The sequence below is a fragment of the Gadus chalcogrammus genome, chromosome 7, assembly GCF_026213295.1.
Source record: "Gadus chalcogrammus isolate NIFS_2021 chromosome 7, NIFS_Gcha_1.0, whole genome shotgun sequence".
NCBI classification, from domain to species: Eukaryota; Metazoa; Chordata; class Actinopteri; order Gadiformes; family Gadidae; genus Gadus; species Gadus chalcogrammus.
In genome coordinates, this window is record NC_079418.1 from 27,620,135 (window position 1) to 27,638,018 (window position 17,884).

The 17,884-nt window shown below is 43.8% G+C and overlaps 2 protein-coding genes across 2 annotated transcripts; both read left to right on the forward strand.

Annotated features, from left to right (window-relative positions):
* The first annotated feature begins 4,439 nt into the window (after nt 1-4,439).
* Nucleotides 4,440-7,817, forward strand: hspb7 (heat shock protein family, member 7 (cardiovascular)). The gene is made up of 3 exons (XM_056593530.1): nt 4,440-5,077; nt 6,530-6,654; nt 7,048-7,817. Exons 1-3 carry the CDS (start codon nt 4,915-4,917, stop codon nt 7,225-7,227), a joined length of 468 nt encoding a protein of 155 aa, XP_056449505.1. The 5' UTR covers nt 4,440-4,914; the 3' UTR covers nt 7,228-7,817.
* Nucleotides 7,818-7,979: 162 nt separating this feature from the next.
* Nucleotides 7,980-16,956, forward strand: zbtb17 (zinc finger and BTB domain containing 17). Its single transcript, XM_056594870.1, has 16 exons — nt 7,980-8,309; nt 9,066-9,301; nt 9,697-9,873; nt 10,198-10,521; nt 10,703-10,792; nt 11,072-11,403; nt 11,556-11,698; nt 12,470-12,770; nt 13,272-13,359; nt 13,825-13,941; nt 14,313-14,433; nt 14,773-14,903; nt 15,609-15,851; nt 16,219-16,278; nt 16,387-16,648; nt 16,941-16,956. The coding sequence occupies exons 2-16, from the start codon at nt 9,097-9,099 to the stop codon at nt 16,954-16,956; spliced, it is 2,610 nt and encodes an 869-aa protein (XP_056450845.1). The 5' UTR covers nt 7,980-8,309; nt 9,066-9,096.
* Nucleotides 16,957-17,884: the final 928 nt, after the last annotated feature.

Here is a 17,884-nt window from a genome sequence, read left to right on the forward strand (position 1 = left end):
ATATCAATTCATTACATCTATTTAATGTATTTTCTGATTGGGCAAGGGAATTTACCTATTTCCTCTGAAACCCTTTCTTAGCTACTATACATTGATTGTTTAGTTGCAAAATGGTGCCCAGACCCTCGATTATCCGTGTATGGTGATTATATGCTTTCAAACACACCTTTGGTGACAAAGACAACAAAAGTAGGACATCAATTTTGGTTTTAAACAGAAAATGGTTGCTCTTGATTGTTTTTTGCCTCTATTTCGGCGAGTTTTAGTAACAGAACGATATGGTTTGGACATTGGATTTTATGGAGATCAAATCCCAAGAAAAATATCGGTTTTGCTATTGATGTGCAAGTTTTTTCATGCTTCCTATTTTTTGGGGGTTGGAATTGTCTCTTGTTAGTTAACAATTCCTAAAAGTGGAGATTCTAATCTCTCTAGGGGTGTCCCACATGACTGCTTTCTCAGGTGTTTAAATGCCTTAAAACGTCTTTGCAATTTGGAGGGAGGCTCTCTGACTGGATACGGGTCATTTCGGGCTGAATTAGGTCTTCACTGCATAATTGCCTGGTTCCTGGAGATAAGTAACGCTTTATGCCTAATGTTTTCCACTATACCTCACTTACCTTCTCCTGCCACTTTAAAACTCAATTTAAATAAGAAGAAAACATTACCATACGCCATACGCAATAACTAAGAGGGACAAAATGTTGAGTTCTGATGCTGGAGAATCCAGCCAGCCCAGTGCCCAACCCTTTCACAGAGGGATTTATCCTTCTGTCTGGAAACATGATGTAACCTAACAGCTGAGACCCACACATCCCCACTTGTGTGTGTGTGTGTGTGTGTGTGTGTGTGTGTGTGTGTGTGTGTGTGTGTGTGTGTGTGTGTGTGTGTGTGTGTGTGTGTGTGTGTGTGTGTGTGTGTGTGTGTGTGTGTTTTTGTGTGCAAAGGCGTACCATATTCTGTATTTTGGTCTGGAAAGCTTGACAGCTTTATTTACTCTGTGTTGTTTTGTCCTGTTTTGAACAGCATCACACACACACACAAACACACACACAAACACACACACACACACACACACACACACACACACACACACACACACACACACACACACACACACACACACACACACACACACACACACACACACACACACACGTCACACACACACACACACACACACACACACACGAACACACACACACACACACACACACACACACACACACACACACACACACACACACACACACACACACACACACACACACACACACACACACACCTTGATGTGCAGTGAGGTCGTTTAACCTTGCAGGGGTGACTCATGGGAATGACTCAGTCAACCAGAATAGAGCAATGAGAATGTCTCACTTTGTTGTTTTATTCCAAGTGAAACTTATTATATTAAGTCTTCCTCTCCGTTTCCATGTCTTCATTTATTCATATCAATATTATATCAATATAATAATTCATATCCAAGCACAAATCAATTTGTTATAATATACTTGCAACCATTAACTTTTCTAGTACTAGGTTCAGTGTGTACGATTCAATGTGTACAATTCAGAGTATTAAAAGTAAAGTAAACATCTGTTAATGGTAACGTTGGCTATGTCGTGATATCTTATAAAGGTAGCTTATTGTATTACTTTATTGACTGTTTTAAAATGTTTGGCAAGTTTGCTGTGTGTTGCTATGCAGTTCACCTACACCAGTTAGAATACAATAGGATGCCATTCTGGTAATATGCTGCCCCCTATTTGTGTGGAGCACTAATGTGTCGAAATTGTACACTTGCACCTTAAACTAAATTAAAGTACTAACACATTAACATGTCACATTAATCCCATAGTTAATCATTGGTTAATCAATAACCAATTTAGTAAGACAGAAGCATAATCAAATTGCATACCAACAGGACGTCAACGTCACGTTTCTATGTCTGTCAGTGTTCACGTCAACATGAGACATTGTGATGAGTATTACAGTTTTTTCCTATAGTTTTCGGTAATGTACCCATACTATGGTCACTTTTCCCTATCACTTAACACAGTGGGCTTTAGAGACACACACCTCTGCATATCTGTTAACCTTTGGTGCAAAATGCACTACAACAACCACACCACAAACAATGCTGCCATAACTTAACACATGTTTCCTCTCAGAACACTATGACCTAAAAAACACTAACATCTTGAAGCATTGCCAATTGCATATATAAAATGTTGCTGTGTCCTCCAGTTTGGCATAGATTTCCTGTAGTGTTGCATTGAAAAAAAGAGAAAAACACAGACAAACACTTCTTTGGACTACAATAATAAAGTTTGTAATATTACAGTATGACAATCCAAGCCAAGTATCTGCTGACAGTGTTCATATGTCGGTTTACCTCCCACAAAAGATGTCACAATTGAGTGTGGTAAATGTACTGTAATTGTAAATACAGTAAATACTGTAAGTGTTTTATGAGAAACTGAGAATAACAATTTTCAGTTTTTGTAATGCAAATTACATACAGTAAGTACGTAATATATGATCCAGAAACAAATCACAAACACAGTTTTTTTCACTGTGCTTTACTTTTTGGAGATTTAGCTGAAATGACCACCAGGTGTTTTGCATTGCAAAACTTATCCTCTGTGTTTTGTACAGATCATTGTATGTAGTGTTGCTTTTACGTAAAAAAAGTAATTCCATGCCAATTCACCAAGAACTATGGTGCACAGGGGGAAAAAAATCTAAATTACTGTAAAATAAAATAAATAAACTATAAACTAAATATTTTTTCTTATTCAAACATGTAACTTCATTTGTCTGTCCAAATGCAGCATCTTTCCATCTACAGTGATCTAAATTACTGTTAGGTTTTGAACAGAAAGTTCACTGTTTTGAACAGAGTATCTAAACATTGGTAAAATATGCTGTAGTTCCACAGCGTTTTGCCGGTAGTGAACATTGACTGGGGCAGGTATCCATGAAAATTGGAAGAAGGCGTCATTGCCAGCATTTGTATCTTAGCATAGGGGCAAGTAACCACAGTTTGGTTCACATGGTCTACTGGTATGCTCACTGTGTTAAGTGTTTAGGGAATGTGAACATGGTTTAGGTAAATTGCCTAAAACGATAGGAAAAAACTGTAATAGTGCACTATCATGAGATGTGTTAAGGTATCGCTCGCCATAGACTGTCAGTCCTGCTTCTCGCCACGCTGTTATTAATAGCCACCTGCTCTGTTTGTCTTTATACCTGCTCCTTTTACTCTTTTCATTGAGGGACTTTAAAATATTATAGCCTGGTGGTCTTATATGTGATGTTTTATGTATGTGTCATTGTTAACGGGATACCAATGAGACTTCCCACAGCCTCCCCCTCCCCTGCTGAGACATGTCCCATCCACAGCCTACTTTCATCTCTCCCATGTACCGCTCCTCACAAACACACACACACACACACACACACACACACACACACACACACACAAGCATGATGCATGATTTACTGATAAGCATGGACCTCAGCATCTATTTTAAATGTACAGATTGGCGATGCATGTGTTAGGTTCTTATCATGATACACAGTGTTACCAGAACAACCGATATTAATAGATCAACTAATATCCTGTCACAGTGATGTCACTCACCCCTGGTCCAGACACACTACACGCTATGACCACTGCGTTTTCCATCACATTCTTTCCACCAGACACACACACACACACACACACACACACACACACACACACACACACACACACACACACACACACACACACACACACACACACACACACACACACACAAAAACACACACACACACACACACACACACACACACACACACACACACACACACACACACACACACACACACACACACACACACACACACACACACACACACACACACAGACACATACACAAAAACAAACTAATAAATTCATGCTCACACACACATACATTTATTATGTAATATTATTATTGTTTATTTACTGTTAGTCATTAGCGTAATTATTTATTAATGTTTTTATTCATTTTAATTATTATAAAAATATATTAGTATCATTATCATTATTCTCATAATTATTAATATAAATTTTATTATTATTATGGACATGGTTACCCGGACCATGGAACTTTGAGAAGCAATAAGCTAAGTGGGATTGAAGACAGAGGTAAAGAGAATATCTATTTCAGGAAGTGTATGGAATGCCAACTGTTGACTCCCTCCTTCACGGTAAGTTCTCTCTCTCTCTCTCTCTCTCTCTCTCTCTCTCTCTCTCTCTCTCTCTCTCTCTCTCTCTCTCACATACCTTCTTAACCCCAAGCCCTTATCATCCGGAACATTTCCAACCCCGGCCACACTCTCTCCCTCTCTCATCTCCCATCTCTCTCACTCTTTGTCCTGTTATAAATATAGATCATTATTCCCCTCCCCGTGGCCACGTGCCCTTCAAACAACTCTAGCACACCATCCGGACAAACAAACACACTCTGGAGTATAAAGGTCCAGCGCTTTAACCTCCTCTAAAAGACAGGCTGGTTTACAGAGGAGGCAGTGGTCATCCCAAGCATTAGGTAACACTGAGTCCTCGGAACTAGTAAGAGGAACAGTCTGAACAAACAGTTTCACTGATTGGTGCAAAGAAAAAAAAAAGGATACAAAAGGGGATCCTGGGAATTGTACGAAGACAACACAGAGACCGGACTTCCAACACCAAAAAAAAAGACCCATCGTTTGTGAATAATCCCGAACTGGTGGACTGCCTTCAAGACACTACTCCTCCTTCCCTCCTCTCTCTCTCTCTCTCTCTCTCTCTCTCTCTCTCCCTCCTCATCAAGACCAGAGCCTCCTCTTCTTCCATCCCTCCCGCTGGCTCCTGCCTCCTCCCTGTAGTGGACCTCCTTGCCCCCCATGAGCGTGTCCAACTCTTCCAACGCCTTCCGATCGGAGCGTAGTTTCCACCAGACCTCCTCAGGCTCTTCCGGAAGCCCCTTCATGGAGAAGAACAGGGGCCTGTTCACCGAGGACTTTGGCTCGTTCATTGGTCCCGGGAGCGAGCCCTTGGGTTTTCCTAGTGAGTAGCCAACTTGAATCCCTGTTAGGGTTTATTGTTAAGCTTATAGGCACAGTAGAGGCTTAGGAAACAATGTGGACTCGGATTACCTTGAGGAAGATGTGCCATGTAAAAGACTCGGAACGTGCCATGCTAAACTTGAACCTGCTGTGAAGATAGCTGGTGTTGTAGTAAAGAAAGAATGTGTGTCCGTTGATAGCAATTATGATGAGTTATGTTTATCCACAGGCAGAAATTAGTTTGGTTTCAATAAATATTGTGAATCCAGGCTTGGTTTGAGCATTTGCAGAGCTGCTTTGTGTTAAAGCATGTAGGAACATTGGGAAGATATATTGAAAGGACAACCTCAGAAAGATTTTTTCCTGAGGTTTTACTCCTCTACCGAATGAGATCTCTTCTTTCCAAAGTCCAGAAACAAATGTCTACTCTGAGTGTATTCCAGATATTCATAATATGTGACAGAACAATGCAGAGACCGGTTAGGAGTATCCGGGGGAAAAGTAGCGAGCTAAAGATGGATGTTTTGGTATGTCTCACATCAGAAGGTAGAACCACAGGAGAAGGGGCGCTGTTGCTTTTCATAGCTTGGAAAGCTGCACACACACACACACACACACACACACACACACACACACACACACACACACACACACACACACACACACACACACACACACACACACACACACACACACACACACACACACATACACACACAGGGGCACATACGCACACATATGGGAATGTGGGAGGCAGTGCCAACACTGTGAGTTCACACATTTGGTATGACGCCCACAAAAGGATACACGAGAAGGCTGCCGGCTGGCAGAGCAATCACATGCATGCCCTCAAAGACACACACACACACACACACACACACACACACACACGCACGCACGCACGCACGCACGCACGCACGCACACACACACACACACACACACACACACACACACACACACACACACACACACACACACACACACACACACACACACACACACACACACACACACACACACACACACACACACACACGCAATTGGCACATCTCTCCAATGTTTGCGTGTGTATATCTGTTTGTGTGACGTGCGTGTGTGTGTGTGTTTGTGTTGATGACATCATGGGCATTGGCACTTGCCTGGTAAACTCTCACTAGGTTGCATGTTATGGCGGTCAATATGTTGTATGTCCCTGGGAAAATCAATGCTGGGCGGTAGTAATAATCGATAATGATTATGGAAACATTTCTTAATAGTTTTCCCATGTCAGCAGCACATATTACACTCCAGTGTTGGGGGTAGGGCCGCTTTGTGGACATATAGAGACAGGTAATAAAAATGGGTCTTCATTAGATTATGTGCTAAAGTGTCACAACGACACGCACACAAACACACACACACACACACACACACAAAGACAGTATAAAATATTTGTTGTGTGTTTGCCTCAAGGTGGGGCCGGGAAGATCAAGACCCTGGGAGACTCGTACCAGTTTACAGTCGACGTTCAGGACTTCTCCCCGGAAGATGTGATCGTCACCACATCCAACAACCAGATTGAAGTCCGCGCCGAAAAGGTCAGCTTGAACAGCTTGGAGATGAGAAGCCCATCTGGAGAGAGATAGGGTTTAGGGCTTGTACATCAAGGCGTCCCATCGTAATGGCCACCTCCATTTTCAGAAGCAGGGAACATTGGGATGTTATTGGTAGTTATGGTTTTTTGGTCATGGTCTAATAGTTCATCGTGAAAGGATTTGTCATTATGGGAAGAGATTGTTGTGCTGGAAGCTGTGAAAGTGGTTAGTAGTAGTACAATATTACAATTCTATCGAGTCATCACAAAATGGCCGGGTGTCGACAACAGAAAATCCCACGATGCATTCTGATGTACATAAGAGTGTGGTCAAATGTTGCGACATACGACGACTGTCAAAGCTTAGCGATCACAAAACAATATCTTGTGTTTCTAGCTGGCCCCGGACGGCACAGTGATGAACACCTTCACACACAAGTGCCAGCTCCCTGAGGACGTGGACCCCACCTCGGTGGCCTCATCGCTGGGCACCGACGGGGCGTTGACCGTCAGGGCCCGGAGGTTCCCCGCCAAGCACGAGCACCTGCAGACGTTCCGCACGGAGATCAAGATCTAGAGAGGAGCCATTGCCATGCACTTCCTTCATGTCTGGTTTTTTATTCTCCTTCACCCCCCCCCTGATTTCTGATGTCGATACTAGCGCTTTTTCTTGTTACCGTTAGTTGTATTTTTAAGTATTTTTTTCCTCTGATACAATTTTTGTATGAGTAATTTAAGAGTTTAATTTAAGTTTTAAAACTTTCCCTGCTTACTAATCACAATAATGTTAAGGAGTAATTGCACATTATATTTCTGTGACATAAAAAAAAGTCTGTTTTGGGAATAGATATTGTTTTGTGTGAGACTGTGTTCACTGTGGGCAAATTTTTAATAATATAACCAAAACAATAAAAAAGTGTTGAGGGAATTCCTACTTTTTATTCAATGCTGAATAATATACTTCTTAAGAATACACCCACATTATAAGAACAACCTCAGAAACCACCTCGACGATGGAACATCTTACATATTGGTACTTATATATAATGTATAGCATTTTATGTCTAATGTGATAATACGTTTGCCACCTGTGATTGTTCTTATTCTATGTAAAGCTATAGATTTACATTAAACTCGATAAATCTCCCCCATAGTTTGGTGACAGGTCTGTCTCATCCTTCCTTGATCCAAATCGGTGTGCAACACAGAATCATTATCAACCAAATGGCCAATTATTTTAGTTGAGTTATTCTTTTGTACGTTGCATCATAAAACAGCATATATAAAGAAAATCCACGCAAATTTTGTTCGCAACACGTTGGACTGTTTAGATTGCATTTAAACGGTCGCACAGAACTGTGTGCGTAAAAGCTCTGGTTTCGTATGTAATTGGGTAAATTGAAATGTGAGTAGATTGCGCCCTCCAGAGGTCAGAAGCAGCATCTCCAGCAGGGTTAACAACTGCGCGTGCTCCTGTACAATTTCCGCCCGGCCACTATCAATCGATCAGAGAGTGGAAGATGGCGGTGGATCTCTAGTCTGCGGAGCAAGATCGATCACCGAAAAACTCGATTGAGTTTAATCTTATATCGCCGAAAAACACTCCAAAACAAAGACTATTTGGGAATTTGGAGACTGGATACCAGCGGCTTTGCAAAGGTAATGTTGGTGTTCATTTTGTATTAAAATGGCGTGCTTATAAACAACCGAACGAGGCCGTAGAACGACAGAGAAACGACAGGCCTGGCGCCAGTGTACGCCATCTTGTTCTCCTACATGCATGTCTAGGCACGCTAAATTAATCCCGGATAGAAAAGGTACAATGATGGAGGAATTGTAATCAATCGGTCGCACCGTCAAACCGAGTGCTGAAAAGTTCGTTCACATTAAAGTCACGTTCATAAGACAACTTCCTTATTGCTACCTTGCCTGTATCGCCCAGTGTGACGTTCTTTAATCACATGTTAACTACACGAATCGTCTGGTGATAATGAAAGGGTTTTTTTATACACTTTTGGGTGGATTGTTAAAACACAACCCCAAACCATTCACATAATAACTTACTTGTCATAATCACCCCCACCCTATTAACTATTTGATTTTAAGAGACATATAACTATGGGTTCTAAGCTATTTTCGCAATGTTTCCCATAAGGTAGACCAGAACAAACCACATGGATACAGGACAGGTTATACATTGTTTTGCAAAAATGTGTCCAAGATGTATTGAAATGTAATAAAACTTGCATTACATCTAACAATCATAAACATACCAATTGAATCATGATTATGTATTGAATCCCTCAAAATGTCATGGAACCCCAGTGTGCCCCCAGTAACCAAATAGACAATGTTTTTGTCTATGTCTATGATTATTAATAAACTTTTTTCTTTTTTCTCATTGCTTTTCAACAGCTTGTTGAAAAGAAGTTTGTCATCATCGAAGATGGACTTCCCATGGCATAGTGGGAAAGTCCTGGAGCAGCTAAACCAGCAGCGCCAGATGGGCCTGCTGTGTGACTGCACCTTCGTGGTGGATGGAGTGGATTTCAAGGCCCACAAAGCGGTTCTGGCGGCCTGTAGTTCCTACTTCCGCACCCTGTTCATCGACCAGAACGACGTGGTGCATCTGGACATCAGCAATGCTGCAGGTCTCTTCTTAATTTAATGTGTTGATGAATGTGACTTTTTAAATTAGGTTACTTATAGTCAGACTCTGCTTGTCTTGAAGTTCAAATAAACAAGGCAAGGCTAGAGTATTTGCTTTATTTCACTTTGTTTAAATATTTAAGCATTTTGCAGGTTTGTCCCTCATGGGTTATGGGTTATGGGTTGGGTTTAATGTACATATTCAACAAATAATCAAACATTTTACAATATTATTTCAGACTGTTCACCCCCACCCCCCACTAATATTTGATTATAAAAGACTGTACGACAAAGTTATAACAAGCATCCAACCAAGATGAACTACCATCAGCTATAGCCTCTTCTATCAACTTGCTACCCTGCTGAAGAGTTTGTATTCCTCTGGGTTTGACTCTAGGTTTGGGCCAGGTTCTGGAATTCATGTACACAGCTAAGCTCAGCCTCAGCTGTCAGAACATGGAGGACGTGTTGGCTGTGGCCAACTTTCTCCAGATGCAGGAAGTGGTCAACGCTTGTTCCGCCTACCAGTCGGTCACAGCTTCCGCACCTTCGCTCATAGCAGATTTCTCTGCAGGTGGGTTCTATAGACATTGCATAGGCTAGCTGCTTGCATCCAAAGGAAGTTATTTTTAAGGATTGGCAAGGTCCTTTTCAACCAACCACCGCTATTCGATTTGGAAACAGACTTTTTATACAGAGTGTATAATTGTATTAAAATATATTAAATCCACAAATGCAAATATTTCATTACTTCAACAATAATTTCATCTAAAGTCGACATTATTGACTGGTTTGCTGATATGTTGGCGTTTCCTCTGATGTGTTTCTCTGTGGTCAAGACAATTGATCCGTACCTAATTCATTCTCCTTTCCTTTGGCGTTCTTACCAAAACCAAAGAAAAAGAAGAAGAGGCCAGAGAGAAGCCGGAACAGGACCCTGGAGAGGTGCTTCCCAAAGCAGAGGAGACACAGACCCAGAGTGCTGATTTGGCAGAAAAAGCGCAGGAGACAGCAGCAGGCGAACCCACTGAACACACAGCCCCGCCAGTGGCGTCTCCCAGCCCCGGCAGAACCCACCCAGGGAGGGGGCGACCGCCTAAAAGCTCCCCACTCAAAGTGCTGGCTGCCCAGACAAAGGCCCCTGCGGGCTCCGAGGAGGAGAGCGTTGTGAAGGACGTTCAAGAGTTTCAAGACGACCCAAGGGATGCTGACTACACGCCCAGTTAGTAAACCCCTTCGGACTTGTTTCGCATTTAGTGTGGATATTTCTCCTTCAATTCCTCAAAGTTACTTTTAGTTACCAACTTTAATTAAGAGTGCAGGCTGACTGATATGATGAGGTCCAGCCATTCCATTAGGTTCCTTGTGTTGCTCAGCTGGAGTTCATTTGTTCTAATTTCCAGAATCCCAGTGGAGCCGTTCGGGGGGGTCGGTGTACATGAGCTCCAGGGGCCGGAGAATCAGGAGAGCTCCTCGCCGAAACTTCCCACCTGGTGAGGACCCCACCGAGTCGATCCCTTAACAAGCGGCGCGTTAAGATTGTGTCTGCCATTGTCACATATATGACACGTATGTCTTTATGTCATGTTATTAAAACGTCTGCCTTCTTCTTCTTCTTCTTCTTCTTCTTCTTCTTCTTCTTCTCCTCCTCCTCCTCCTCCTCCTCCTCCTCCTCCTCCTCCTCCTCCTCCTCCTCCTCCTCCTCCTCCTCCTCCTCCTCTTCTTCTTCCTCTTCTCCGCCGCCTCCTCCTCCTCCTCCTCTTCCTCTGAAGATAATGACACGGATGAGGAGAGCGCTCCGAAGCGGGTGAAGCAGGAGGAGCCCCCGGGCCTCCCGGGCCCCGAAGAAGAAGGAGGAGGAGGAGAACATGGGGAGGAGAACCAGGAGGACAACGAAGACGGCCACATGGCGGACGGGGAGGAGGACTGTGAGTTAACCAAAGACCTGGGAGATGAGGAGGAGGAGGAGGACGAGGAGGAAGAGGAGGAGGATGATGAGGAGGAGGAGTCAGGCGGGAACCAGGAGGGAAGGAGCACGCCGACGGGGTCGGCCAACGGACGATCCGAGTCGAAGCCTTACAGCTCCGTGACCCACAAGTGTGAGGTGAGAGCTGTGCGTGTTCGGCGTGTGCTTAGTCGTGTGTGTGTTAATTTGCAACACGTTATGTTGGTAACGATGTCATCGTTTAGTAATTCATCTTGAAAGGATTACTGGTTCAGAGAAGGTCATTCACTGTCAAATGTGTTTTGTTCCAGGATTGCGGAAAGAAATTTACGCACACGGGCAATTTCAAAAGGCACATTCGCATCCACACAGGAGAAAAGCCATTCAGCTGTCGGGACTGCCATAAAGCCTTCTCGGACCCCGCGGCATGCAAGGCTCATGAGAAAACACACAGGTCAGTATTTTGTACAGTTGAAAGAAACAGGTTATTTTTCACAGTGGGCAGCTGTCTTCACAAGACAGCTGGGTAGACCAGTACCCTGTACTACGAACCTCGCTGAACATACCCAGGCTTTCTTGGGAAAGACAGAGACGCAACTCTCGATCAGAGTTAATGGTACTACGAAGCTCACTTTGGATTCGATTAGTCTAGCCAGGTTTTCCGCTTTAGGTTCAATGCGCGTTCACGTGAAAGGGGCTTTTATTGCGACATTTTACTCACCTTTACAAACTGGATAGATCAAGCAGTCTATATAGATGCGTATAAGTGAAAAGATTCTGCATATTGTCTATAAAATAACTATGCCAAATGCAGAATTGTTCCCCATTAATCCCAATAGAGTGATGATGATTTAAAAATGCATAAGCAACGTCCAACCTGTGTTATTTCTTCGATCAGTTCCTCCTCGTAACTGTGATTTATTCCCAAAACAATTAATAGAAAGGTCATAAAGAAAATGCACCTCATACAAATGCATCTTCTGCCATCTCTTCCATGCTGTTATATCTTAGGTTACACATTCAATCATCAGTCATTTTCAGTCATTTTAAAACACCTATTGCCATTAGGATAACATAATCGTACTCGTTATAAATCCATGAAGGGGAGCTTCCGTTTTAAACAAGAAAGCATAAGAACGCAACGATTACACCGAACTACACAGAATATGAACACGCACACACACAACACATTTAATACAAGTGAGGTTTTGTCTCCCCCCTGCAGCCCTCTGAAGCCATACTGCTGCTCCACGTGTGGGAAGAGCTACCGGCAGATCAGCCTGCTCAACCTGCACCGCAAGCGGCACACGGGAGAGGCGCGCTACAGCTGCGGCGTGTGCGGGAAGCTCTTCACCACGTCGGGCAACATGAAGCGCCACCACCTGGTTCACAGCGGCGAGAAGCCGTACAACTGCGACTTCTGCGACAAGGCCTTCTCCGACCCCACCGCCAAGATGAGGCACCTGGAGACCCACGACACGGACAAGGGGAACAAATGCCCGCACTGTGACAAGCGCTTCAATCAGGTCAGCGGAGGAGCGTGGTGCATGACAGTCTTCAATCAGGTCTGGAGAGTATGAAAGTGCAGGGCAGTCTTCAATCAGGTCTGCATTTTAAAGTAGTGCAGGGCAGTCTTTAATCAGGTCCACATAGTAAAGTAGTTCAGGGCAGACTTCACAGGTCTCTAGAGAAGAGTAGTGCAGGGCAGTCCTCAATCGGTTCTGGAGAGTATAAAAGTGCAGGGCAGTCTTCAATCCGGTCCACATAATGGAGGATTGCAGGGCAGTCTTCAATCAGAACCCTAGTGTATCGTGTGGCAATAAGCTAGTAAAAGAATATTCTAAGAGTGAGAGAGACTCACTCGGTAACCACATATGATATACTGAATATATGAAGATCAAAAACGTTTTGTGTCACAAAATTTGTTTATCACAACCAGATGTAGTTGGGTTATCTTTATTTCATGAATGTTAGACCCATAGGTTTAGTTGATTCATATTATATTCATGTTGAAATGCTTTCCTCAGATGGGGAATCTGAAGGCTCATTTAAAGATCCACATAGCTGACGGCCCTCTCAAATGCAGAGAGTGTGGGAAACAGTTTACAACTTCAGGTGAGCTCAAACATCATTTTTTACTGTGTGCAATATTTTCCGATATGATTTGAATATAAGTTAAGGATGGGATATTGAAGTCTTCAATATCCTATTTATTGTTTATAGTTGTGAATAAAAACAAATGAATAAATGCACATGGTATGAATGTGCCAGAATTAGCCACGAGTACATCAAAGCAAAAGCAGAACAGGCCTTGAGGTTCACAGATTGGACAGTTGTTTAAAACGGTAATGAAGTAATGACAAGATGTATACATAGACCAAAATTGCAAACACATATTCATATAGACAAATGACACACGTGCAGAGGAATAATCACAACACAACATTGCAAGCAAGCAGGACATGAAGCAAGCAGCAGCTAAAAGAGTGCAGCTATCGCATCTCATCACCTCATCGCCCTTGTGCTGCGACCGGCTCTCGCTGAGTGTTGTGTGTGTGTGTTTGCCTTGCTCCCCCTCAGGAAACCTGAAGCGTCACCTGCGCGTGCACAGTGGCGAGAAGCCCTACATCTGCATGCACTGCAAGCGGGCCTTCGCCGACCCAGGAGCACTGCAACGGCACGAACGAATACACACAGGTGGGTAGCACACACTTAGCACATCAGCCCCACACGACATCACTGCCCTTTGTCCCACAATCCCTCACCCTAACCATCATCAGATGTCAAAACAACAAGGAACCTTTCCCCACCAAACGACAATAAATGTCCTTTGAGAAGGCATATGAAGATGGGGGTCCCTCGTAGGAGAGCTAGGACTACAGTTGTAGTGAAACTTAAAACTAAGAGAGAATGTTAACTCAACTATTTTGCTGTAATGCTACCATTATGGCTGTCCATTATGATACCAACAGCACTGCTAACCACCCTCAAGGCCCTTTGAGACTGTGGCTGTGATTGAGGGCTAAACAATAGTAAGTGGACCGCATGGTGATGTCTCCGTGCTGCAGGGGAGAAGCCCTGCCTCTGCCTGGTGTGTGGGAAGTCCTTCACCCAGGCCAGCTCCCTCATCGCCCACGTCCGCCAGCACACGGGAGAGAAGCCCTACGTCTGCGACCGCTGCGGGAAGAGGTCAGAGAGTGTCAGCCATTTTTATTTTGTTGTTGTTGGGGTTGCCATGGTTAGTTATTTTAATGGTTTGGCATGTCAGTACCAACATTGCTAACAATTAACATGACAGTGTCCTGGTCACAGCCCTTGTAATAAGTAATATATCAACCTGTAACAGCGTGGAGTGGACTTAATATGTTATAACATTATGGAGGACCCTGACCTTTGTGAATATACGGTGATGTGTTTGGTTAACGAAGACGAAGGAGATAAATAAATAACTTTCTTTCTTTCTTTCTTTCTTTCTTTCTTTCTTTCTTTCTTTCTTTCTTTTGTATTTGATCATGCCTCCTGGGACAGGTTCGTCCAGTCCAGCCAACTGGCCAATCACATTCGTCACCATGACAACGTCCGTCCACACAAGTGTAATATGTGCAATAAGGCATTTGTCAACGTGGGAGACCTGTCCAAGCACATCATCATCCACACAGGTAACAGTCTGATTGCATCATTATCCGCACAGGTAACCGCCTGATTACAGAATCCACCTGTTGATTCAAAGAAAATAGGCCAGTGTAAATCTGTATGTCGCACCAATCCACCAGGCGTCCCCTGTCTAGAAATAACATACTGATATACGCCTACCTGCTTGTATGCTATCAGTTCTCTTTTGCAAAATAGGTGGCTCACCTCTGTGAGACTTCCTGAATACATAAACGTTAACTCTAAATTATGATAATCTGATCGCTGAGTTTGTAATCATTTCCGTCTCACTGGACCAACCACATCCTGTGACTACAGCTCAAATAGGTAAAGGAATAATGTGGTTAGGTTGCACTAGATAAAGAAGTAGTCATTTCATTACTACTTAGATTCAGGCGCCCTCAAGCGAAATGCTCAGCAAAGCAAATAGATTTAGACAAGGTCTTTAGGTCTTAGTGAAGCCAGGAGAGACGGTTCCAATGATTTGATCACCCAGACTTGCATTGTCCTTTTAAGTAATTGATCCAATCAAAAACATATTTGCCTCACAATTTCCAACGACTGGAAACTGTTCCAAACTGCCAAACTTAAACTTCAAAAGTGCTTCACATCATTCTTCAACCTTAGCTCAACTTCCCCTTCCCCCTCCTCTATCTGTCTTCCTTCCTCATACAAACGATCCGCACTTACCACCCTGCGACCCGCCATCCCAGGAGAGAAGCCGTACCTGTGCGACAAATGCGGCCGCGGGTTCAACCGCGTGGACAACCTGCGCTCCCACGTGCGCACCGTGCACCAGGGCAAGGCGGGCATGAAGAGGCTGGTGCTGGCCGGCAGCTCGGACGAGGCCATCGACGGCCTGGAAGACATGGTCACCTCGGGGGAGGTCAACATCGTCACGGTGACCACGGAGGACATCGTGGCGCTGGCGGCCAGCACCGTGGCTCAACTCACAGGTGAGGGCGCCCGCCGCAGGAGGGGCTCTGATTGGAGGGTCCGGGACGTGCTTAGGACACAAGCTGTTGTTATAGTTGTGTTATTCACTTGTAGTCTGGATGCTTTTAAGTTTTAACCGGACTTTTTGTTGATATTCGCTTGTTTCATTTGTATTATTATTAGTCTTGTCGTGTAAAGTGTCTTGAGTGTTTTAGAAAAGTTCTATACAATTTGAATAATTATTCTAATCGCAGTAGAGAAAAGGGCAAAAGGTGGAACTGCCGGGCCGACCGGTGCTACGCAGAGCTCTTCTTCTGCTAACCAACCGATGTGCTTTCATCGTGTCTAATCACACAGTGGTTCCGGTGACTACTTCTGTGTCAACAGATGACACCGAAGCCCTCAAAGCAGAGATCACCAAGGCTGTGGAGAAAGTGCAGGAAGCGGGTGAGACACTGCATTAACCCGCAGCTATTTCTTCATCACTTGTCGTTCACATCACAAAACAAGAGGATGTCCTTTTTTCACATCATGTGCACGTTTTCTCTGCCCCAGACCCCAACACGCAGATCCTGTACGCGTGCGACTCGTGCGGCGACAAGTTCCTCGACGCCAACTCGCTGGCCCAGCACGTCCGCATCCACACGGCCCAGGCCCTGGTCATGTTCCAGGCGGACGGAGACTACTACCAGTACACCACGGAGGGGGACGAGGGGGCCGCCACGTGGCAGTCGGCCTCACAGCACGTCATCCAGGAGGGGGAGGTGCTGTACCGCACTCAGGAGGCGGGAAGAGAGGGCGACGAGGAGAGCCAGGAGCAAGAGGAGGAGGAGGAGGAGGAAGGAGGAGAGGGAGGGGATGGAGGGGATGGAAAGACTATGCCTGCGGAGGAGCTGGAGGAGCAGGAGGAGCAGGAGGAGCAGGAGGAGGAGGAAGGGGGACAGAGGGGAAGTGAAGGGGAGGCGGTGGGCCATGCGGACGCTCCTTTGGGGTTAGATGTTGAGGCTGTGGCGGAAGGGGAAGTCGATGCTTCGGAGGTTAAGGTGAAGACGGAAGCAGAGCTGGAGGGGGATGTCATGGTGACGGTGTAAACGAGTCACGTTCTGCAGGCGTGTGGCTCAGTGACACACCTGTCCTTCTGGGGTACGGACTGAAGAGAGTTGAAATAATTTATGAGTGAAGAAAAAACTATATTGACGATACATTTTTATTAAAGAAATGTATTTTACAGTTGTAAGTAATTTATCTATGGCTTGAGAGATAATGTTTCTCCACCATGGGTTCTACAGGTAAACTGCGTCTGAGCATCATTTGTAAGGTCACCAGTGTCGGTGACTAAGACTAAATGAATGAATGCACTAAAATGAATGGCTCATAAACCGTCCAAATGAAATGTGTACATTGTCATTATATTTTACTAAGTTGTATTTTCATGAAAGACTATTGTACAGCGTTGTAGAACTATTGTGGCTAACATGTCTGTGTCAATAGATTTGTTTTTGTATGCATGAGCTGGAAGATGCTCACATGTTGGAAGTATATGTATATTATGTGCATGATAAATCTTTGTCATGTCTAATTTGATTTTTTTTTGTTAAGTTAACGTTGTAAATCCATGAAAAAACTCAATAATTTAGGGTATAATGGGTGATAATTTGCCGTCCCATTAGTTTAGTTGAATGACGTTTATAGTACTGGACGAGCTTAAATAGTATAATGTTAATAGTGGGAAAATACTGCTTAAACTGATTCACAACATACCAATAACATTGATTGCCAGTGTTTAATAAACTCTGTTCATTAGAGTAAATAAGCACAACACGTTGTTACAATGCTAATTAAATGCAGATTTCAAATGCATTGTAAAGTCGTACTTGTTTACCATTATCATAAAACAAAACCGAACGACTGCAGACGAATAAAATAATGTAGATGAAGCTGTCTGTGTTTAAAAAAACGTCAAGATGTCTTAACATCAGTACGTGGCTCCCAATCTATCCATGCAAACAATGGGACGAGCCAGTGTTATAATAATCCTGTAATGCTATTGGTG